This window comes from Tursiops truncatus, chromosome 14 (assembly GCF_011762595.2).
Source record: "Tursiops truncatus isolate mTurTru1 chromosome 14, mTurTru1.mat.Y, whole genome shotgun sequence".
NCBI lineage: Eukaryota > Metazoa > Chordata > Mammalia > Artiodactyla > Delphinidae > Tursiops > Tursiops truncatus.
Window position 1 is genome coordinate 62,022,780 of NC_047047.1, and position 25,774 is coordinate 62,048,553.

A 25,774-nucleotide genomic window follows, 5' to 3' on the forward strand; every position below is an offset into this window, starting at 1 on the left:
TTGGCTGGAGAATATACAAAAATTAGATGTGACCAGGCAGATTTAAAGAACTAAGGCAGACTTTATGGAGCCATAAAGCCCCTTGGACAAACAACTTAGTACTTTGCTTACAGGGTTCCCAGCAGCCTTAACAGATGAATAAGGAAAGCCACTTCCTGGCAGGTGCGGGAATTGTAAGATATTTGGGGTACCTCTAGAAGAGAGGAACCCATCCAAATCTGTAGATTTTGCAAGTGGAATCTGATGGAAAGTCTTTGGCATGGATTTTCTGGCCTTAAACGGCCTTTTAAAGTTCAATCAGAGATTCCTCATGAAACATTCCAACAAAGCTAATATTAAAAGAACCTATATGATCAATTACACATATAAATAACCAGGCCAAGTTTACTGACACCAGACTTATTTTGTAAATAAACTAGTCTTAATTTGGCTGTGTTTGATAGAAATTAGGGTAATTTTAGGGAGAAAAAAATTACATTTCAGTGGGTATTGAATTTTAATGTTGTTAACTGTCTTTGAGGTTTTGAATTTACTGCCTAAGACTCATTTCCTAGATGGCTCCTTGTTACTATGCTGCATTACTGTATGGTTTAATTGAATTACTAAAAGGACATTCTAAATTTGTTTCTGAAGCTTATCCTAGTAACCTATTTTTGGATGAAGATAAAATGCTCCACGAACTGCAACCAACAGATTATGTCTACTGGAAGGCATCATTTAAAAGACTCTCTCGAGGTTAAGAGGATTAAATTGCAGATATCCTTAACATTGCCGGCTCTGCCTTTCTCTGAGAGTTCCTTGGAATGGCACACCCAAATTGTGAGAAGAATTTCTTTGAAAAGGTCTTAGGTGAAGAAAATATGGTTCTTACATTGATTCCAGTCAATGAGGAAATTGTTGAAGACCATCTAATGGAACCAAGTGTTTCTTCAACTTCAGAAGTCAAAGTGGAGTCACTGAGTTCAGATGACCAAGTTCATCCTCCTCAAACAGATGAACAGTTCAAAGCTTGCCCAAAATCTAGTTGTAGTAAACCTATTTATCCCTTGCCAACCATATTGCCTCCAATTAACAACGTGAGTCGGGATACTTTGCGGAAATGGTACCAACAACTTAATTTGAGTACCGATGGTCAGAAAATAGAGGTTTATCTGAGACTCCAGAAACATGCTTATCCTGAAAAAGATCAGTATATTCCTGAATCATCACGGGAGGCCAGATTGCAGTCATGTCCAGGAAAACACAAGACGGTGACCAAGACAGCAAGTGTTCAGAAAAGGAAGATGAGTGAGAATGAGGAAAGGACTAACATGGTTGAAGTGATAACTTCAGCTCAGGCAGCCATGTTGGCAGCATGGTCAAGAGTTGCTGCAAGAGCTGTTCAACCTAAGGCTGTAAATTCACGTCCCCTGCCTACCTCTGTTGAGTCCTTTCTGCCGCAAGCTTCCGGTGTCCGGTGGTGTGTGGTCCATGGCAGACCACTCTTGGCAGACACAGAAGGATGGGTTCGCCTGCAGTTCCATGCAGGTCAGACCTGGGTGCCTAACACTCCCAGGAGGATGATTTCTCTCTTCATGTTACCTGCCTGCACTTTCCCATCCCCAGACCTAGAAGATAATATGTTATGTCCCGAATGTGCTAAGGGGAATAAGAAAATTATGAAAAGATTAATTGCAATGGGGAAGAGGAAGAAACCTGGTTTGGACATACCAACATCGTTGCTTTTAGATGGGCCATGTCTTAATACAAAATAAATGGTTAGCGGAAGGGAAGGGGTGGGGTGTGGATGAAATGTGTGAAGGGGGGTAATTGTATGGTAATGATGGTAACTAGACTTATATCAGTTTTGTAGTGTACACAAATATCGAATTACTATGTTGTACACCTGTAACATAACGTTATATACCAATTTTACCTCAATATAAAAAAATGTTTGTTAGAATACACCAGTGAAGCCATCCAGTCCTGGACTTTTGTTTGTTGGGAAGTCTTTGATTATGATTCAAACTCCTTACTAGTAATCATGAAAAAAAAAAAGAGAGATAAATGATGGAGAGCCCACAGTTAAAGTGACTTGCATCCCAATGATTGCTATGCTCTGTCCTCGCCATCCTCAATGTTGCCTGATGCCTTAAGTACAGATGGGAATGTCTGGATTCTGTACTGAGGTTTACCAAAAAATGACTGTTACTGCTGCTTCAAGTACTAGCTATATAGAATGTAATTTGGTTTTATTTTAGTTAATAGATTTTTGTTTTTTTAGCAGTTTTAAGCTTTCAGAAAAATTGAGCAGGAAGTACAGAATTCTCAAATACCACCCCTCCTCCCCACCCCATTTCCTCTACTATCAACATCCTGCCCCCCCAGAGGCACAGTTGTTGAACCTACATTGACCCATCATTGTCACCCAAAGCCCATAGTTTATATTAGGGTTCATTCTTTGTGTTGTACACTCTATGGGTTTTGACCAATGTATAATGACATACTCATCATTTCAGTGTCATACAAAATAGTTTCACTGTGCTATAAAAATGTTCTGTGCTCCACCTATTTAATACTTTCTCCCCCCAGCTCCAGACCACTGATCTTCCTGTCGGCATAGCTTTGCCTCTTTACAGAATGTCATACATTTGGAATCATACAGTAGCCTTTTCAGATTGACTTCTTTCACAACAGGAAATGTATTTAAAATTCTTTCATGTTTTTTCATGGCTGGATTGCCCACTTTTTAATGCTGAATACTCCATTGTTTGGGTGTACCATAATTTATCCATTCACATATTGAAGGCCACCTTGGTTGCTTCCAAGTTTTGGCAATTATGAATAAAGCTTCTATAAACAAAAAAAATAAATAAATAAAAATAAAGCACTCTCTCCATCCTAGATGGAAGGACCCCTATCAGGTACACTTAACTAGCTCATGGGCAGAGAAACTAAAAGGAATTAATTCTTAGATTTATATTTCCCACTTAAAAAAGGGCCACTGCACCAGAATGATCTATAGAGAGAACTGTTGACCTCAAACTCACCTTAAAACAATAGTCAAACAGAGTAGAAATGACACACAAAACAGGACAAGAAGAAGACAGCATCAGAAGTAGACAGGTATCTCAAGATGCCAGACCTGACCTGAATGACTATTTATAGTGTTTTCTTTATTTCTTGGACTTTTGCATATGAATCAATGTTTTTCTATTATGCGCACAACCCTTTGCAAATTTTAGAAATCAACCCAATTGTTGAGTCTGTGGTCAATTACCTATGTCCAGTATTCCTGGTATACATTTGTGGATTTCTCCTCTCCAAGGCTCTGATGGGATGGCCCTTAGAAAATTTATTTCAGAAGAAGTAGTTCTCTTTGGGCCACTACTGATGTTACTACATGGGATCCCCTCACTTGGCCAATCAATCATACTCACTCTGACACTGACCATAAACATGAATTTTCTTTTTAAGTTACTCAAGCTCGGGCTTCCCTGGTGGCGCAGTAGTTGAGAGTCCACCTGCCAATGCAGGGGACACGGGTTCGTGCCCCGGTCCAGGAAGATCCCACATGCCGCAGAGCGGCTGGGCCCGTGAGCCATGGCCGCTGAGCCTGCGCGTCCGGAGCCTGTGCTCGGCAACAGGAGAGGCCACAACAGTGAGAGGCCCGTGTACCACAAAAAAATTAAAAAATAAGTAAAAAATAAAAATAAATAAAGTTACTCAAGCTCAATCAGTGCAATGAGCTAAATTTCAGTCAAAGAATATAATTTCTCAATTATTAAGAGAGACTCTCCCTTGGTTTTAAGATAGATTTAGATGGCTAACACCAGGCTATGGTCATTTAATTTTAAATCCCCTCCCCCTCCATGGTGGGAACAATTAAATCATACTAAAGGTAATCAGCCTAAAAACACTAGAAAATTAGGCTGGGTCCCTTATGAAATATGCCAACATATCATTTCTTTTAAAGGTAACGAATGCTATGGAACAGCCTGGGTCAGGCAAACGGAAATATACTGGGTTGTATCTAATGGAATTCAACGGCTTTACAGCACCAATTTGCGACCCTGGCTTCCACCACGATGGATAGGAAGATGTACCCTAGAATTCCCCTGGGCTCAAGACCACACGCATGCCAATTTAGAAATGACTGGCAAATTTACCATTAACACAAGCCTGATGGATCAAAAGTTCTGTATTTCATTGCTATGATCATTTAGCAGCTATTTTTCTGCCTTCAGTAGGACTGGAAGATGTATTTGCCCACATCAAAGCCTTAACAAAATTCACCCAACTGGCCTTAAATGGCAGTAATCAGGCCAATTCAGACCTGAATTCTGAGGTCTCTATGATGAGAAAAGCAGTATTACAAAATCACATGGCCCTCCATATCCTTACAGCATCTCAAGGAGGCACCGGTACCATAATTCAAACTGAATGTTGCATTTTCACACCACCTAATCCTCTAATGTAACATATTTAAAGATCCACATGAAAAATCAAATTTCTGCCTTAAGAGAGCCACTTCCTAGTCTTGGTGATCTTTTAAGGATCTGGTTTGGTTCTGGAAGCTCATGGCTTAAATCCCTACTTAGGACCTTATTAATGTTATTAGCTATATTATTTATATCCAGCCTATCTTAAAAGATTGTTGTTTCTTTTTTGTGTAACCAGGTCTCCAACAAAACTAATGATGGCTAAACATCTTGAGGCAATTGATCAAATATATAGCTTTATATAAAGTTAACTGTAATAGTTCAACTCTAGATATAGAAAGAAGCAACAAGGGAAAACATTTCCTGAATCATAGTAGACTAGTAAGACATGATCCAGAGAATATTTAGGTTATTAACAGGGCCTAATCCAAATATAGCACATAAATGGCCTATCAACAAAATCCTCACCTGACCTAGGAATGAGGCTTCCTAGCATCATGGGACAAATGAGGGTTGAAATCAATTTCTTCCAAACTCCTGTTCATATTGATATTTTGACCTCTTGCCATGAATCATGAGTGCTCTTCATGGCATTGAGAAGGGTGAATCCTTTCCAGAGGTTTTCAATTGACTTTGACTTTGCCCAGATCCATCACAGAAATCACTATCTAAGGCAGCTATAGCCTTATGAAATGTATTTCTTGTAAGTAAGGAGATTGAATTAGTAGCCAAAAATCTTCCAACAGAACAAAAGCTCAGGGCTAGATGGATTCACAGCATTTCAGATTCACTGAAATCTACCAAACTTTAAAAGAAAAATTATCAAAAAAAGAAAAAAACAAAGAAAAGGGCTTCCCTGGTGGCGCAGTGGTTGAGAGTCCGCCTGCCGATGCAGGGGACACGGGTTCGTGACCCAGTCCGGGAAGATCCCACATGCCGCAGAGCAGCTGGGCCCGTGAGCCATGGCCACTGGCCATGGGAGAGGCCACAACAGTGAGAAGCCCACGTACCACAAAAAAAAAAAAAGAAAGAAAGAAAGAAAAATTATCAATCCTTCTCACTCTCTTACAAAAAACTGAAGAGGGGGGAAGACTTACAAACTCATTTTACAAGGCCAGCATTACCCTGATACTAAAACCAAACAAGGAAACCACAAAGATAGAAAATTACAGGCCAGTATCCCTGATGAACACAGACACAAAAATCCTCAGAAAAATGTTAGCAAACCAAATTCAACGGTATATTACAAGGATCATACTTCATGATCAAGTGGGATTTATTCCAGGGATGCAGGATGGTTCAACATCAGCAAATCAATCAATGTGATATACCACATTAACAAAATGAAGGACAAAAATTATATATTCATCTCAGTAGATGCAGAAAAAGCATTTGACAAAATTCAACATACTTTCATGGTAAAAAAAAAACTCTCAAACTGGGTATAAAAGGAACGTACTTCAACACAATAAAGCCATATATGGACTTCCCTGGCGGTCCAGTGGTTAAGCCTCTGTGCTCCCAATTCAGGGGACACAGGTTTGATCCCTGCTTGGGGAAGGTCCTGCATGCTGCGTGGTGCAGCCAAAAATTAAAAAATAAAAAACAATTTTAAAAAATAAAGCCATATATGACAAACCCATAGCTAACATCTTACTCAATGGTGAAAAGCTAGAAGCTTTTCCTCTAAGATCAAGAACAAGACAAGGATGCCAACTCCCACCACTCTTAATCAACACAGTACATGGAAAGTCCTAGCCAAAGCAATTAGACAAGAAAAAGAAATAAGAGGCACCCAAATCCAATAGGAAGAAGTAAAATTTTCTCTCTTTATAGATGACATTATATATAGAAAACCCTAAAGATTCCACCAAAAACACTGTTAGATCTAATAAACAAATTCAGAAAAGTTGAAAACTACAAAATCAATATACAACAATCAGTTGTGTTTATATACACTAATTAACTATCAGAAAAAGAAATTAAGAAATTTACAAATCATCAGACAATAAAATACTTAGGAATAAATTTAAACAAGGAGATGAAAGATCTGTACATTGAAAACTATAAGATAAAATTGAAGAAGACACAAATAAAGGAAAAAATATTTCCTATTCATAGATCATATTATTAAAATGTCCATACTACCCAGAGCCATCTGCAGATTCATTGCAATCCTATCAAAACTTCAATGGCATTTTTCACAGAAATAGAAGAAACAATCCTAAAATACGTATGGAACCACAAAAAGCCCCAAATAGCCAAACAAATCTTGAGAAAGAACAAAACTGGAGGCATCACACTTCTTTATTTCAAACTACATTACAAAGCTATAGTAGTTAAAACATTATGGCACTGGCATAAAAATAGACATATATATCAATGGTACAGAATAGGAAACCCAGAAATAATCCACACATGTATTTTCAATTAATTTATGACAAAGAAGCCAAGAATATCCAATGGAAAAATGATAGTCTCTTCAATAAATGATGCAGCAAAAACTGGAAAAAAAATTTCCTCTTGCAAAAAAATTAGAACTAGATCCATATATTATACCATTCACAAAAATCAATTCAAAATGGTTAAAGACTTAAATGTAAGACTTGAAACCAGAAAACAATCACTGAGGGTAAGCTGCTTAATGTCAGTCTTGGCCATAATTTTTTGGTTTTGACACCAAAAGCAAAGGCGATGAAAGCAAAAATAACAATAATCATAAAACAACAATAATAAGTGGAACTATATCAAACTAAAAAGTTTTGCACAGGCAAAGGAAACCCATCAAAAAAATGAAAAGGCAACCTATGGAATAAGAGAAAATTTTTGCAAATCATGTACCTGATAATAAGTTAATATCCAAAATATATAAACACAACTCAATACCCCCAAAAAATGTAATTGAAAAACAGAGGAGCTGAACAGACATCTTTCCAACAGGTACGTTTAAAGGTGTTCAACATCACTGAATCATCAGGAAAATGCAAATCAAAACCACAATGAGATACTACCTCACACCTATTAGAATGACTATCATCAAAAAGACAAGAAATAAAAAAATGTTGACAAGGTTGTGACTAAAAGGGAATTCTGGGGACTTCTCTGGTGGCGCCGTGGTTAAGAATCCGCCTACCAATGTGGGGGACACGTGTTGGAGCCCTGGTCTGGGAAGATCCCACATGCCGCGGAGCAACTAAGCCCGTGTGACACAACTACTGAAACTGCACTCTAGAGCCCAGGAGCCACAACTACTGAGCCCACATGCCACAACTACTGAAGCCCACAACCTAGAGCTCATGCTCCACAACAAGAGAAGCCACCTCAATGAGAAGCTCGCACACCGCAGTGAAGAGCAGCTCCCACTCACCACAATTAGAGAAAGCCCGCACGCAGCAACAAAAACTCAACACAGCCAAAAATAAATAAAATAAAATAAAATAAATAAATTTTTTAAAAAGCTGTGAATTCAGAACACAGTGATTAACAAAAAGGGGAATTCTTCTGCACTGTTAGCAGGAATGTAAAATTAGTGCAGCTACTGTGGAAAACTGTATGGAGGTTCCTTAAAAAATTAAAAATAGAACTACCAAAGGATCCAGCAATTCCCCTTCTGGGTATATATCCAAAGGAAATGAAAACAGGATCTCAAAAATAATATTGGCCCTCCTACATTCATTACATCATTATTCACAAGATATGGAAACAACCTTAGTGTCTATCTATGGATGAATGTATAAAGAAGATGTGATATATGTATATAGGAACATTATTTAGCCATGAGAAAAAAAGAAATCCTGCTATTTGCAAGGACATGAGTGGAACTTGAGAACCTTATGCTAAGTGAAGCAAGTCAGACAGAGAAAGACAAACACTCTATGATATCACTTACTTGTGGAATATAAAAAAGCTGAACTCACAGAAACAGAGTAGAAGGCTGGTTGCCAGGGATGAGGGGATGGGTGAAATGGGGAGATACTGTTCAAAGGCACAAACTTCCATTTGTATGATGAATAAATTCTGAGGAATCTAATGTACAGCATGGTGATTACAATTAACAATACTGTATTATATACTTGAAAGTTGCTAAGAGAATAAATCTTAAATGTTCTCACTACAAAAAAGAAATGGTAATTATTTGAGAAGACTTAATCAGAGGTGAGGTGAGTTAATCAGACAGAGCTACTGGCCTGCAACTTGTGTACCTCCTGCTTGGAGGCTCCTTTCTCCTGTCACCATTCCTTGCCCTCTCAGAGCCAATAACCGCAACCCCACATGCATCTCACCCCCTCCTTCCTAACTCACCTCAAAGCCCATGTGCTTCACCTTCCCAGAACCCCATAATCAGAAATCCCTTTCCTGGGTATCCCTTATGTCTATGCCTTCGGCTGACTTCAGGCTGAGACCTCTGGATGTGACACTTTGGATGAAATACAACCTGATTTTCCCACCGTAAATATTCTACCTCTTCCTCCTCCTCCATTTAAGTGCCTCAGTCAGCCTCCTAAAGGCAAAAGATTCCAAAGGATGGAGATGGTCTCTGCCATTCATTCATCCAGGAAACATTTATATTTCATTTATATTATAATATTTCAATTATATTATAATTCTATGCCAGATTCTTTGATGGTCACTGGGATAGAGATCATGGAAAAATGACCCCCAGACAAATGACCCCAAGCCATTGTAGTAAGGGCTGTGCTAGCTGAAAATATAGAAGGCTGAGAAGCCCCAAAGAAGAGGGATCATAAACTCTGAGAGAGTGGTTGAGGGGTGCGTTACTTCCCAGAGAAGGAAATAGAAGAGAGGTGCTTTAATCTCTCTCTTGATATCACAGAGTTGAACCACCTCCCCCTTCCTTTGGACATCCCCCCCACCATGGTCCCTACCAAAGGATAGACTGCCTGAGGACAAGGCCAGCCTGTCTGTTCATACCTGTGGGAAGCTGGTGAAGGCAGACACAAAACTGTGCGTCTAGGTCCTTAGAATGAGCTAAGTGCAAAGGACACCATGATGAGGTGGTGTGGAAAGACAAGATGGAGGGCAGAGGGCAGGAGAACTCAGCTAGGGATGACAAAAACTGCAGAGGAGAGAGAGCCGAGGCTGGAACTGGGGGCCCTAATCCACAACAGGCAGAGAGAGCCCCACAGAGCCTGGGCAGAGATTGCTCCAGGAGCCTCCACCACCCTCAGGTCCCAAAGCATGGGCTTGGAATCAAGGATATGACTCTTCCACTTTGCTGCCAACACTGCTCTGGCCTTATCATTCCTGTTCCCAATGACATGAAAGTAAATGCAAAAATAAATATTAGGTGGACAATTTCAGACACTGAAATCATAAACCAATTCTTAACAAATATTATTATGTGAATATGGCTGTATCAAACCATGAGGAAACAATGTATCATCCATTTGGGGAAAATGGTAGCTTTAATCAACTGGAAAAAAATTAATAAAAAAGGTAATGCAAAAAAATAAAATGAAAATTTTAAAAAAACAGAATAAGTAAATATGGAGTGGTAGGTCATCCTTCCAAGTAAGCTCTGCACCCAGATCATGAGAAATGGTAGACTTGGGGATACAATCCAGGAAACTGGGAGTGAGGATGCAAAAAAGGTAACAACTTGAAAACTAGCTAAACCCAAGGCATTAAGAGGCTTCGGTCAAAAAGCTGAAAGAACAGTTGCATGTCACAGAAACACAGGTCCCAAAAGTCAAAATTTAAAAATGAGTCAAAAACCTGCTGAATAGTCATGCTTTGAGGACCTCATGAATTCTGGAATGGCAGAAATCAGAAGAGCAGACTATTAGCAACAAGGAGACTTAGAAATGTGACATCTATCTCAAACAGTTTTTTAAACATGTCCCAGGGGAACAGTTTTTTCATTATTTATGCTTTGTTTTAAAATAACAACTTGATAATTTTTGCTAAAAGATGATAGAATGAATGCATATTTATTTAGTTCCTTTCTCAGAAACTCACTGAAATGAATGATAACAACAACCAAAAATAGAGCCAGAAAAATGTCACCCATGATGAAACTAGGAAATGGTGAAAACATCATAACAGAGACCATAATGAATGTCTGTGCAAGAAAACTCAAACTAAGTCAAAGAAGTATGTATAGAAACCAACCAAGTATGCTTGATCCACACCTATTAAGAAAAATGCAGATTACCCTTAAAAAAGTAAGAGAGTCCTAACATGTTCTACCCAAAATCCTGTGCTTGTAAAAATGGGGACAGGAGTTGTGAGCAATCATTAGGAGAAACTGCATACATTATTTCAACAAATATTTATTGAGCAATATCTATATGCCAGAGAAGTGGGGCTGTTTTATACTTTTTTTTCTGAGCAAGCTATGTATGCAAGAAAAAATCTGGAAGCCAAAGCAACCCTGAGGGAAAAAAAAAAATGGAGCTAGAAGAATCAGGCTACCTGGCTTCAAACTATACTACAAAGCTACAGTCATCAAAGCTGTATGGTACTGGCACAAAAACAGAAATATAGATCAATGGAAGAGGATAAAAAGCCCAGAAATAAACCCACAAACCTATGGTCAATCAGTCTATGACAAAGGAGGCAAGAATATACAGTGGAGAAAAGACAGACTCTTCAATAAGTGGTGCTGGCAAAACTGGACAGCTACATGTAAAGAATGAAATTAGAACATTCTCTAACACCATACACAAAAATAAACTCAAAATGGATTAAAGACCTAAATGTGAGACCAGATGCTATAAAACTCTTAGAGGAAAACATAGGCAGAACACTCTTTGACATAAATCACAGCAATATCTTTTTTGATCCACCTCCTAGAGTAATGAAAATAAAAGCAAAAATAAACAAATGGGACTGAATTAAACTTAAAAGTTTTTGCACAGCAAAGGAAACCATAAACAAAATGAAAAGACAACCCTCAGAATGGGAGAAAATATTTGCAAATGAAAATATTTGCAAATGAATATTTGCAAAAAAAAATTTGCAAATATTTGCAAATGGACAAGGGATTAATCTCCAAAATATATACACATCTCATACAGCTCAGTACCAAAAAACAAAAACAAAAAAACGACCCAATCAAAAAATGGGCAGAAGATCTAAATAGACATTTCTCCAAAGAAAGACATACAGATGGCCAAAAAACACATAAAAAGATGCTTAACATCATTAATTATTAGAGAAATGCAAATCAAAACTACAATGAGGTATCACCTCACACTGGTCAGAATAGCCATCATCCAAAAGTCTACAAAAAATAAATGCTGGAGATGATGTGGAGAAAAGGGAACTCTCCTACACTGTTGGTGGGAATGTTAATTGGTACAACCACTATGGAGAACTGTATGGAAGTTCCTTAAAAAACTACAAATAGAACTACCATATGATCCTGCAACCCCACTCCTGCGCATATATCCAGAGAAAACCATAATTCAAAAAGATACATGCACCCCAATTTTCATTGCAGCACTATTTACAATAGCCGAGACACAGAAGCAACCTAAATGTCCATCGACAGAGGAGTGGATAAAGAAGATGTGGTACACATATACAATGGAATATTACTTAGCCATAAAAAAAAGAATGAAATAATGCCATTTGCAGCAACATGATGGACCTAGAGATTATCATACTAAATGAAGTAAGTCAGATACACAAAGACAAATATCATATGACATGACTTATATGTGGAATCTAAAAAAATGATACAAATGAACTTATTTACGAAACAGAAACAGACTCACAGACATCAAAAACAAACTTATGGTTACCAAAGGGGGAAGGTGGGGGGGGGGGTAAATTAGGAGTTTCGGATTAACATATACACACTACTATATATAAAATATCAATAGATAATCAACAAGGACATACTGTATAGCACAGGGAACTCTACTCAATATTCTGTAATAACCTATATGGGAAATGAATCTGAAAAAGAATGGATATAGGTGTATGTATAACTGAATCACTTTGCCGTACACCTGAAACAAACACAACATTGTAAATCAACTATACCCCAATATAAACTAAAAATTAAATTTAAAAATAATATTAAAAAAGAAGGAAAAAAAAAGAAGGAAAAAATCTGCAGATGAGGAGGAACAATAAACATAAGCCAAAAGTTCTGCTTGGCTTAATTAAATGTCACTCTACACCAACAAACAAAAGGTCTTAACAATGAGTCCCACGGATTCCTATTCACCCAGCCTCCTACAGAGTGAACCACTGACCCTGAAGTGTAAAATGAACAGAAACCAAGGGGAGCTGGGCCCCAGGACAGAGGATTCATCATATACAATGGCAAAGAATGTGAAAACAACACACCAGAATTAAGACTCCTTATTTGTCCCTCTGTCCCTCAAGCAGATGAAGAATTAAACAGAGTTGAACTCTCCACCTCAGAGTCCAGTGGCATAATTTTTAAGTTCCCAAATAAAGTAGGAGAAGAATGATTTAGAGTAAATAACAGGTCAAAGAAAGCTGCCCCATTCAGAGGGAATGAATAATGTGAAGTTTCAAACAATTGCACCTGTGCAGAGTTTACACCAAAACAAGAACAGGAGGGAAAAAAAGAGGAAGAGAAAGAAGAAAAAGCTCCAACAAGCAAAAGGAAGATGAAGAACAGACATTGGGAGAACAGTTATTCCAAGTAACACTTCTTTATAGAACAGAAAACTTTTCTAGGTAAGATTTTCTCAAGGTCTTGGAAAATCAAAGAGGACATGGACTTCACAAAAATTAACATCAAGGAAGAGACTCATGAGATCAATGAAGAGGTAGACAATAAAATAAAATAAAATAAAGAGGAAAAATAAGATTAGTTTTAAAAAGCATCACATAATGAAAACCACTTTAGTGGCAGTAGGAAGTAAGATCAGTATTAGTAAAAACAGTCAGTGATGTGGAGGACTGGCTTGAGGAAGAAGATAGAATGCAAAGGGAAAACACATAAAAGTGAATAGAGATAAAATGATAGGTATGAAATAAAGATAACAGACATCTAGCATCTGAACTGTAGTCCTAAAGAAAAATGCAGAGTAGGCTGAATGGAAAAATATTGAGTGTAATAGAAAACCACTTTCTAAAATAAAAGAAGATAGGAAGCTGCAGATTGAAAGGATTTACACATATAAGTAAAAATTATGAGTAACATTATTAGAAACAAAGTGAAGCTATTGCACTTTTAAAAAAAGTCTATAAGTAATCAGGCAGAAATAGAGAATCTGCAAAATAAAAAAAATCAGGATAAATTTATACTTTTCAGCAACATTAAATGCCAGAAGGCAATAGAGTAATATGTATAGATTGAGAAAAAAATATGTCATTATCCTTGTTTATTGTTATCATTCAGCTTTTCTGGTCTATACTATAATCAAACTTTATAAATTCTTCATGAGTCCTTAAAAAAACAACAGTAATCCCTCGGGGGACCCAGGGAATATTTTTTTAATGAGAATATAGTTATGTACTAAAGGAAACCTCAATACAACTTTTAATAAAACAAATTTTCTGACCAGAATGCAATAAAATTAGAAATCCGTAAAAGAGGTAGAAATTAAAAACCCAGATACCTAAAGCTTTTTAGGATAAATTCTTCCATACATTTCTTTGGTCAATGAATGAATCAAAAGTGCAGTGAGTGACAGAGCAATCAGACACTTACCAAAACCTAAGGGGATATTCTCACCTCCTTTGTCATAGGTTAGTTGACAATAGGTGTGGGGTTTATCTCTGGGCTTTCTATCATGCTCCACTGACCAATATTTGTTTTGTGCCAGTACCATACTGTCTTGATTAACATAGCTTTGTAGTATAGTCTGATGTCAGGGAGCCTGATTCCTCCAGCTCTGTTTTTCTTTCTCAAGACTGCTTTGGCTATTTGGGGTTTTTTGAGTCTGCATACAAACTTTAAGATTTTTTGTTCTAGTTCTGTGAAAAATGTCATTGTAATTTCACAGGGATTGTACTGAATCTGTAGATTGTTCTGGGTAGTACAGTCATTTTCACAGTATTGATTCTTCCAATCCAAGAACATGGTATATCTCTCTGTTTGTGTAATCTTTGACTTCTTTCATCAGTGTCTCATAGTTTTCTGAGTACAGGTCTTTTACCTCCTTAGGTAGGTTTATTCCTAGGTATTTTATTCTTTTTGTTGCATTGGTGAATGGGACTGTTTCCTTAATTTCTCTTTCTGATCTTTTGTTGTTAGTGTACAGGAATGCAAGAGATTTCTGTGCATTAATTTTGTATCCTGCAACTTGCAAAGCAGGCAAGAATATACAATGGAGAAAAGGCAGTCTCTTCAATAAGTGGTGGTGGGAAAACTGGACAGCTACATGTAAAAAAATGAAATTAGAACAATCCCTAATACCATAAACAAAAATAAACTCAAAATGGATTAAAGACCTAAATGTAAGACCAGACACTATAAAGCTTTTAGAGGAAAAACATAGGCAGAACACTCTATGATATAAATCACAGCAAGACCTTTTTTGACCCACCTCCTAGAGTAATGAAAATAAAAGCAAAAATAAACAAATGGGACCTAATGAAGCTTAAAAGCTTTTGCACAGCAAAGGAAACCATAAACAAGACAAAAAGACAACCCATAGAGTGCGAGAAAATATTTGCAAAGGAATCAACAGACAAAGGATTAATCTCCAAAATATACAAGCAGCTCATGCAGCTCAATATCAAAAAAACAAACAACCCAATCCAAAAATGGGCAGAACTAAATTGACATTTCTGCAAAGAACATATACAGATTGCCAACAAGCACATGAAAGAATGCTCAACATCACTAATCATTAGAGAAATGCAAATCAAAACCACAATGAGGTATCACCTCACACCAGTCAGAATGGCCATCATCAAAATATCTACAAACAGTAAATGCTGGAGATGATGTGGAGAAAAGGGAACCCTCCTGCACTGTTGGTGGGAATGTAAATTGATACAGCCACTATGGAGAACAGTATGGAGAGTCCTTAAAAAACTAAAAATAGAACTACCATATGACCCAGCAATCCTACTACTGGGCATTACCCAGAGAAAACCATAATTCAAAAAGACACATACACCCAAATGTTCACTGCAGCACTACTTACAATAGCCAGGACTTGGAAGCAACCTAAATGCCTCTCGACAGATGAATGGATAAAGTAGATGTGGTACATATATACAATGGAATATTACTCAGCCATAAAAAGGAACGAAATTGGGTCATTTGTAGAGACATGGATGGACCTAGAATTGAACATATTTTCTCAAGTCACATATCTTCAGGTGACTACCCACTGGACATTGTGCCTTCAGTGGAGAACCACTGTTCAAGAGAGTCTCAATAGTAGGACCTGGGGTTAGATGGAAGCAGTTATCTTGATTATAGCACTTGGATGTTACCTGAGCCTCGCACTGCACTCACCTAAGAAATCAGCATATCCTCTGGAAAGACAGAAGTTGTAGTCATAACTTAAATAGGCATGTCATTAAATCTTCTAACTCCTTAAAGGCCAACTAACCTGTTGCAACTAACCCTAAGTGATCAGAGAGGTAACATTCTCCTGTGATATCAGGAACAGTTAATTGGTTTTAAGCAATGAAAACAGACTCTGGATATCTTAGCCATAGAAGGAAAGTTGATCCACCTAAAGCCAGAAAGGACAGAAAGCAGAGTAGCTCCAGGACCACTGTCAAAATCTGATAGTCAGTCTCTTTGAGGCAATACCACTGGAATAACAACTTCCTTCCAACAATGTGTCCCTCTATGCAAGATGCAAATTTCCTGGAGACTGAGTCAACTCATCCTAGCTTCCATCATGGAGACACCTGTAGGCCATGTGTGTGCAAAGCACTGTGATAAACATTCCCACTAGACCACATGGAAGAGGGCGGGGTAGGTCCACAAAGAAATAAATGGTAGGATGAAGAGTATAAGAAACTGGATAAACATAAACAGCAGTCTACTACAATTCCTTTGGTCTGAGCAAGCTGCCAGGATGGTGCAACAGTATTAGGACCAAGACACTTTGTAGCTGGACTCTTGCGGAGGGAATCAACACCAACAGAAGGGATTATTAAGCAACATGGTGGCTGCAGGAGACCACCAGTTTGGACAGGCAGGGTCCCAAGGCAGGGCAGTAACATCTCATCACACTGCAGGTATCTTGACAGCAACAGCATGACACAGACTAGTCTCGTAGCAGAAAGGAACAAAAGGGTCAATTTGGCAGAACAAGGAAGATCTCCCCTGAGAACTCTAAGACGTACATAAAAAGTGGAAAGACTTGAAAGTCTGAAGTCCACCTGTCAGTTATGGAAGAGCCAATGAGTTCATGAAATTCAGGAACTAATATTGAGGCACATTTGACCAGGAAATTTCAACTGACTCTTAGTTCTTTTCTGTTCTCCAAGAACAGAAAGGAAAAGGAACTGGATTCCAATGCCATGCTTATTCATGCATGGCTCTGAAAAGGCGGCACAGCTGCTAGTAACAAGTAGGGAGCAGTTCCTCCTCCCTGACAGATGCAGATACAAAAGAACAACTGACTCCATGAATAGGACTTGCCACATACAGGGCTCCCCCTACTTAAGTGTGAAGGAAGAAAAATCAGGCAATTCTCAAATTCAAAACCCTTCCTCGGGACTTCCCCGGTGGTACAGTGGCTAAGACTCCACGCTCCCAATGCAGGGGGACTGGGTTTGATCTCTGGTCGGGGAACTAGATCCCACATGCCGCAACTAAGAGTTCGCATGCCACAACTAAAGATCCTGCATGCCTCAACTAAAAAAAAAAAAAGAAAGAAAAAAGACCCCGCACACCGCAACTAAGACCTGGCACAGCCAAATAAGTAAATAAATATATATTTTAAAAGATCCTTCCTCACCCACACTTCCTACGGATATAATTTTGCAAAGACATACTGTGTCCATAAGTCAATTCAAAAGGAAGTAGGGATGGACCCTGCTTCGAATTACACAGTAAGCTCACATCCTTGCCTCACTCTAGCCATGCCCGTACACACACACACACACACACACACACACACACACACTTCCATACCTGTAAGAGTTAGTCAAAATGAACATCTAGAGCAGGATAAAGGGAGAAAAAAATTTTAATTTCAAAACCTGAAAATAGGGAATGAAGGAAAAGCAAAAGGTCACATATACACACACACATGCACTCGCGGTTTGCCTAAATCATGGGTATGTTGATCACCAGATTAGATGATGATGAAATAAGCAACAACTTCAGGTCTTTTTAATATATCAGTTAACTTAGCCACCTTCTTGCTACCTGGTACCCTCTTGAATCTTTTCTGCGGCTGGCCCCCAGTAAGACAGCCCCTAAAGGGCAAGTCCAGCTCATTGCAAACTCTGGGTCAGGACTGCAGGAACAGAATTTCCCTCTACATCTTTATTCAAATCCTGTCTTACTTTTAGAAGGTATAGTAAATAAAATTCTTACATTGCAGATGAGAAATCATTCCAAAGGAGCTACTAGCAAACGAATGGTCCATTGCTTCTCCCCTCCACCACAGAATATTTGGGTAGGCCATTTAGGGAACCTGCTTAACTTGGTTATTTATATAACCCATCATATACCAAAGTCTTGACAAACGTAAGAGTATTTAAAATCTTCTGAGCATTGTTTAATACTAACTCCATGTTACTAAAAGGATCACATTAATTTCTAAAAATATTCTTCTATTTGATCCTGGCATTACTTAATTAGGAACCTTTTGCATGGATGAAGACCTTAAACTCCACTTCAACTCTATATTTGGGTTTCACTATTTACACAAACTTAACTTATATGTTTGTAGCAGCCAAATATTTGCCATAAGATTATCTCTGCAGATCAGAATCTAATTTCTCCTGACTTTAAGAAGACCATGGGGCTTCCCTGGTGGCACAGTGGTTGAGAGTCTGCCTGCCAATGCAGGGGACGCAGGTTTGTGCCCCGGTCCGGGAGGATCCCACATGCCGCGGAGCGGCTGGGCCCGTGAGCCATGGCCGCTGAGCCTGCGCGTCCGGAGCCTGTGCTCCACAACGGGAGAGGCCACAACAGTGAGAGGCCCGCATACCGCAAAAAAAAAAAAAAGACCATGGCTTCTTCCATGAATACTTTATAGAGGTTCAATTCTCGAGCCTTATGGTTATCAACCTTCAGAACCCTTGAGAGACCAAGGAAAGACAAGTTCAAAGATGAAAATTAGAATGTAAATCACATGAAAGCCTAAGAGTTTCCTCAGTGAGAGGAAAAAAAAAAAAAAAGGCAAATCATCATGTTCATAAATTCTGGAAAAAAACAATGAAAAATATTCTATACCTGTTTTATATTGTTTTGCATCTTATTGCTATAACTTTAAGTGATAAGCAACTTTAGGATAATATCTTCAATAAAAGTACCTTTAGCCCATGAGAGCACTAATAATTTATATATTAAAAAAGCAACATTTCATAAGAAACATGCAGTTCCATTAGAACTGAACATTCTTTGAGTCCTTTATGCTTTCCAGCAGGATTTTGAAATGTCTTTATGATTGTGGGGCTGTTATTGCTTGTCGTTTCACCAAATACGGCTTCACTGTCTCATAATTACTACTCAGAGATTTGATGGATCCACATGGAATTTGCTGTATTCTAACACAGAAATAAGAATCTCATTTTAAGTCGCCAATAAATACAAATACAAAATTTTGCATTGCACAGTACAAAAATACCTTTTCACAAAAGAGACAAGGGTTGCTAGGCAACCACGCAGCACAAGCTTTAGCATTCAAGGTAACAAAGAGACTACTGTGCTGCTACCACCTAAAGGTTCTTGCTTAAAGCAATGAAAGAAAACTGACAGTAAGAAGTTGAAACAGAGCTCAGAAACACCGCCATTCTCCCAAAACTGTATTTGACCATGTTTTATTGAGTTTAATATGTTGATTTACAAAATAAGTAAAATAAGTACAATAAACCTTGTTTGGATTGTATTTCAGCTTTTAAAATTCAGCTGCCATTTGCTGCACGACTCTGGGTGTTATTTTCTGTGCACTCTAAAGTTTATACTACGCACAAGCTTTTCTTTACACAGGGTCAGTGGGAGAGAAAATACCTCTAAGAGAAATTTGCCTGTGGTGGCTTCAACTTGGTCTCCTGTCTTCAGTGTACCCTTGGCTCCCAGACATCCAGTATCTGAGGTTGGTTTTACAGAATTAAACTGTTTCAACAATCCAATATCTTGGTGAGAATTAGTTCATGTGTCTGGTGTCTTGTGATATTTCTGCCCCTTAAAAGAGGCCAGCTGTGAGAGAAGCCTGAAAAAGGGATCTCAAAGGGTTGAACTTCAGAAAGAGCAGTCCCTGGGTGAGGAGAACAGAGCTTGGCAGACCACCACCCATTACTCCATCAAATGCCCAGTACTGGGGGTATAAGGATTACAATCCTTTAGATCTATAGTATAGAGCAGTGTATAATTACGTACATAGTCTAGAGGCAAGCTGCCTGATTTAAGTCCTGGCTGTACCACTTACTAGCCTTGTGACCTCTGACAAGACGTTTAATCCCCTAACCATTAGTTTCCTCATCTGCAAAAAGGGTGGGGGGCAGGGGGGAACTTACCTATTATATGATATTCGAGTGTTAATTGAAATAATGTATGTAAAGCCCTTTGCATAGTCACTGACGTGTAATAGGTACACAATAAATGTTTATATTATTGATATTATTATGAAGGTCAATAACAAATAATGCTCAATCTCATTTCTTTAACTAAATACTTCCAGGGTACTTATTAACTAAATACCTAATGTGATAATATTTTGTTCCAGAACACAGTGTAATGTAGGAATAAATGACATGGGGCAGGAACACAGAAGTGGCACAAGATCAATGTGATAAAAGACCATTAAATGTAGACCTGTACCTTTCATCATCCTGCACAACTTGCGGCCCTATTATTAAGAAATGGTGAAAAAGATAAATGAACCCTAAGACAGGATGGCCTATATATCCTGGTTCTGAGTTCCTTGCATTTATGTAGATCAAGCTACAAGGAATTATGTATACTTAGGTCACCACGGAATTTCAGATTTGGGGCTATATATCTAAAGGAAGATTTCATCTATAGAAAATCAGGAACCACATTGGAGCTGAGGTGTCTCTAAGGGCTCAGCCACAGGAGTTCAAACATCCTAACTCCAGCTGGTGACACCATTCTGTGCTCTCTGGCCTTGCTTCAAGCTCTTCCTTGTGTGCTCACAGCTTCTATTTTTTGTTCTTTTGGCCGCACCACATGGAAGGTGGGATCTTAGTTCCCGACCAGGGATTGAACCCGCACCCCCTGCATTGGAAGCGTGGACTCTTAACCACTGGACTGTCAGGGAAGTCCCTCACAGCTTCTGTTTTATGACATTAACTTCCCTACACCTCTTGATGGCCTTGCTGGCCCCTTCTTCAGCATGACTTTCACTCTCTTCCATGGACAATGATAACGCACACATTACCTACTTTAAATCCCAAAACAGAGATTCTGGTTGCCAGCAAAAAAGTGAAAAGCACTGTAGTGGACAAATACTGGGAGGTGTCACCCAGATCCCCTTCCAAAATAAAGGGATTTTTCCCCTAGCCACAGCTAGTGCTGCTGGCAGACAGTCCCCAGCCGTCAGCCCCCCACAGAGATACACAGATTGCCTCAGCTAAAGAGAGTTGCCTCATCCAAGGCACTGTCCCCTTCCTGAGCAGCTGGCACTTAGAGAGGATAAAGGCCTAGTCCTCTTGTCCTGATTCAGGACATCTCTGAAGAGTCACTCCAGGTCCAGAACTCCCTATAGTATCTGCTGAGCCCTGCACTGAGACTGCATCACCATTCAACTGCTCCCTATGCCCACTCCTGCTTCCTTCCTTCTCTTCCTTCCCTTCCCCTTCCTCTCCTCCCTTCCTTTTCCCTCCTCTTTCCCAGATGTACATCTCCAGATCGCTCCTGGAGGACCTCCCTCTACTTTGATCACCTCTGAGTCTGCTTCATGTGAAACCAATCAGTGAAGTGAGCATAATTCATAAATTGCACACATCGTATCTTCAAGCCAAATCATCTAGGTTGTCAACAGCCAGCTGAAGTACTGCCTGCCCTAGATTAAGTGCCCACTCCTGATCCAATAAGCTATGACTCAATAACCCCAAGATAAGGTTATACGTAGGAAACACCATTTTCTGAGTAGCAGGAGCTCTGAGGTAAGGGTGTGGCTCTTAGAGGGCGACAGGGTTGACTTTCTCTTACCATTTCCAGGGTAGATCCATGGATTTGTCCCTTTCTTTCTACAATCCACAGAATTCAGTCTGAGTCCTTTTCTTTTCACAGCTATCACCACACCCTCTGCTTCTTGGAGATCCTTCCCTATGCAAGAATTTCTACGCTTTTTTTTTGGCTGTACCGCACAGCATATGGGATCCTAGTTCCCAGACCAGGGATTGAACCCTCGCTCCCTACAGTGGAAGTGGAGTCTTAACCACTGGACCACCAGGGAAGTCCCGCAAGAACTTCTAGAATAAAAACATCTCCACTTTACTGCTATCTAAAAATGTTCACTTTTGAGTTTGAGGGGTTTACTGCTAATCATGACAGGAAAACTGAAAGGAGATATGTAAAACAGCAAATATAATTAATATGTTAAGAAGAGTTGTTAAAGAGATTTTCAGAAATTCAAGCTTGTCTTATTGCACTAATTAAAGACATTTCATGATACTCCTTATAAAATGTTTAAAAATCCCTTCCTCCTCACATTAGTAATGACTGTATCTTCGTTAAGAACAAAGACTTCATCATTTTGTTTAAAATGATGTGTGCTCATTATGAAAATTAAAGTGGTACAGAAAAGTCTAACAGAAAGAAAAAATTGCCTAAAATCCCACCACCTATAAATAGCCATAATTAACACTATGTGAATATTATTCTAGTTGTCTGTCTATTCTTATATGCAGAAAGATTGATTGACTTTTATTAAAATGAGATCATAATATGCATGCTATTTTAACTTTAAAAAATATTTTAAATTTTATTTAACAAAAAAATAAATAAATGAAGTAAAATTGAAGTATTCCTGAATATTAAATATTTCTCCACTATAAGAAGTATTTCAAAAAAAACTCTCTCAGGTCAAAAAGTGATTATGAAAAGCTTTAAGTTGAAATAATTTCAATATGTGTTTCAACTTTAGATGCTTCCAATGAACTGACTTCCTACTATAAAAATGTGAGGGTGGTAAGCAGATCATAACACCTTCTGTTTCCCTCCTCACTCTTTGGCTCAGATTATATCATTATTTTTACACTATCAAGTGTGGCAAAAACTGCTTCTTCTTCCCCAATCTCCATTTTCCCTTTTTTCAATTGTAATATAAGTTTGAGCTGAGTATAAAACATCCCTGCTAAAGACTACATTTCCCTGTCCCCTTTGCAGGTAGTTGTGGCCAACCGATCAAATTCTGGGTAACAAAATGTTGGAGAAGTGATGTATGCAATTTCTGGGCCAAGCCTTGACAGAGAAGGAAACTGGCCTTGCCTAGATATCTTTTCCACCCTTCCACAGGCTGGAACGCAGACCTGACGGTGGCTGCTGAGGCATCCATGTGGGAATATGAGATGAAAGCCACAAGCTGATGATGGCAGAATAACAAAGCAGAAGCCTGGGACCCCAATACCCTCAGCCACCAAACCAGCCCTGAATTGTCTACCCAGAATTTTGTGAGAATGAAACAACATTTCTATTTTATTTAAGCCAAATCACTTTTAGGTTTCTCATTATAGTATCCTAACTACATTCTAGCTAATATGTCAACTAATCCATCAACAGACCATACAATTATTGTCTATCCTGAAACCATAATTTCTAGAGTTAATGTGTCTTAGTTCCATATTCAAAGGTAGTCAATGTTCACTACCATATCCTCTTACCATGGTGGCTCCATCCTAAATTCTGGGAGATTTCTTTCTTTCTTTGTCTTTATTTGGTTGGTTGGTTGGCTTGGTGGTATATTATTTTTCTGTTGCTACTGTAACAAATTACCGAACAAAGCTTAAAACAACACAAATTTGTTATCTTACAGTTCTGTACATCAGAGGTGCAAAATGGATTTCACTAGGCTAAAATCAAGGTGTCTGCAGGCCTGCATTCCTTTTGAAGGCTCTAGGAGAGAATTCATCTCCTTGCCTTTTCCACCTTCTAGAAGCTATCTTCATTCCTTGGCTCATGGCCCGTTCCTCCAACCTCAAAGTCAATAGAATAGTATCTTCAAGTATCTCTCTGATTCTGACACTCCTATCTCCCTCTTTCATGTAAGAGGAAACTTCTGATTACATTGGGACCACCAGGATAATCCAAGGCAGTCTCCTCCTCTCAAGATCCTTAACTTACTTGCATCTACAAAGTCCCTTTTGCCATATAAGGTAATATATTCACAGGTTCTGAGGGTAAGGACGTGGGCATCTTGGTGGGGAGGGGGATATTATTCTGCCTACCACAGGTGGTTTGGTTTTGTTCTATTTCTTTAATCTCATCCAGTTGTTTCTAGAAAGGGTTCATGAGTGTTTTATTGTCTGAAGTATTTGATACACTAGTGAGAATGTATGTTTCCTTTCCCTTGAAAACAACCTGTCTGAATATTGTAATATTAGACCACTATTTTATCAATATGGTACTCATTGTTATACTAAAAAACCTTGAAGACAGCATGTAATTTTTCTCTTTGTATGTGATATTCTTTTTCTACTTTGATTTGATACCTTAAGAATTCTCTTTATCCCTGAAGTTCAACCTAACCAGGTTACGTCTAGATGTCAATTGCTTTTTATTATTTTTTCCTAGAACACAGTATCTTTCTCCAATTTATTCATTCAGTTCTTTCTTTATTTCATGGAACTTTTCTTCTATTATATCAGTCTCTGAATACATTTTCAGTTCCATTTGTTTAATTATGCATTTCAGGGTCATCCATCATCCTTGCACTGGACTGAATGTCTTTGCCTATGCTCTGTGTCTATTAGTTTACATTTAAATCCTTAAATATCTTATTATTTTTCATCTACATTCATTATGGTTATCTCAAGCCTTTTGTCTACATCAGCATTTTTATTTTCACCTATGCTAGTCTGTTTCCTGATGTTTCTAATCACTTTATTGGCTCTGTGATGTGTTGGTTTGGTCCTCAATTTGTCTTATGTGCTCCACAGCATCCTCATTATGGTATCTATCAACCCTTCCCTGAGATAGTACATGACTGTCATTTCTATTAAGTTGCTAAATAACACAGAGCACTGTGGGGAATTTTCTTTTGTTCTGGGTTATGGTATCTCCCAGACTGAATTTATTGTTTGTTCCTTTTTATTTTTGTTCATGCTTGCTTTTACTGTTGCTGAAATCTGTTTTCATAGTTGCATTGTCATTTCTTCTCATGCTATTCATATTTAATCTGAGTTGCTTTGTCCCAAAAATTTTTCTCTGATATAGTGTGGGTTACTGTTTTTTTTGTCCCCTCAGCTGTAACTTCAAAGCTGGATATCTCATGCTTAATCATAGACTGAGTCACAGCACACAGGTAGTGGGGTGAGTAAAAGACAAGAAAGAGCTCAGCTGATGCTATGAACAGTCTCTTGAAGAATACATGAGCTCCACTCTCTTTTCTGAAAGTGATCACTCCATCTATTTGGAGAAGGAGATTGAAGGACATGAGACAGCACATCGCAGAGGATCAAGGGTAGACCTGGGTTTTGTGGAACATAAAATTTATACAATTTGAGGGACTGTCTTTAAGGAAAAGAATACAAAGTTATGGTACAAAATTAATTATGAACATGAATTTTTATTTAGACTGAAAAAAGAAACCAAAACTTTGTAGGTATTAAAAGGATAGAAAATACCACAAAATCATAATATTTAGAATTATAACAGCTAATAATTAACTGCCTACACACTTCTATTTTTTCCCTACATTTTTGGCCACAGTCTTTCTTTCACCTCTTAATATGATGACAATTTTTTAAAATCATTTTCTGTGGAGACACTAGAAAAATAATTTAGTCTCTGCTAGCATATTTATCAAAATTTTCTTTTATTATTGATAGCTTTATCATTGAGAATTTCTTTTATCTTCAAAACTCATTCTTGGTAATATATAAACTTGGGGGAATATTATCAAATTTGGGATTCTCTATCAAAGTTCTTTCATATATAAGCTACCATATTTGAAGCATTTTACATCTTCTGGCTTTTGGTTCCAAATTTTTCAAATCTTGTTTCTCCTGCAGCAGCCCCATATTTCCAGTACCAGTTAAACCATAGGACACTCTCATATCATGTGGCCTCT

General features: G+C 38.3%; 1 protein-coding gene across 1 annotated transcript; it reads left to right on the forward strand.

Moving 5' to 3' along the window:
- The first annotated feature begins 803 nt into the window (after nucleotides 1–803).
- Nucleotides 804–1,754, forward strand: LOC101326257 (developmental pluripotency-associated protein 2). Its single transcript, XM_004321732.2, has one exon. It carries the CDS (start codon nucleotides 804–806, stop codon nucleotides 1,752–1,754), a length of 951 nt encoding a protein of 316 aa, XP_004321780.2.
- Nucleotides 1,755–25,774: the final 24,020 nt, after the last annotated feature.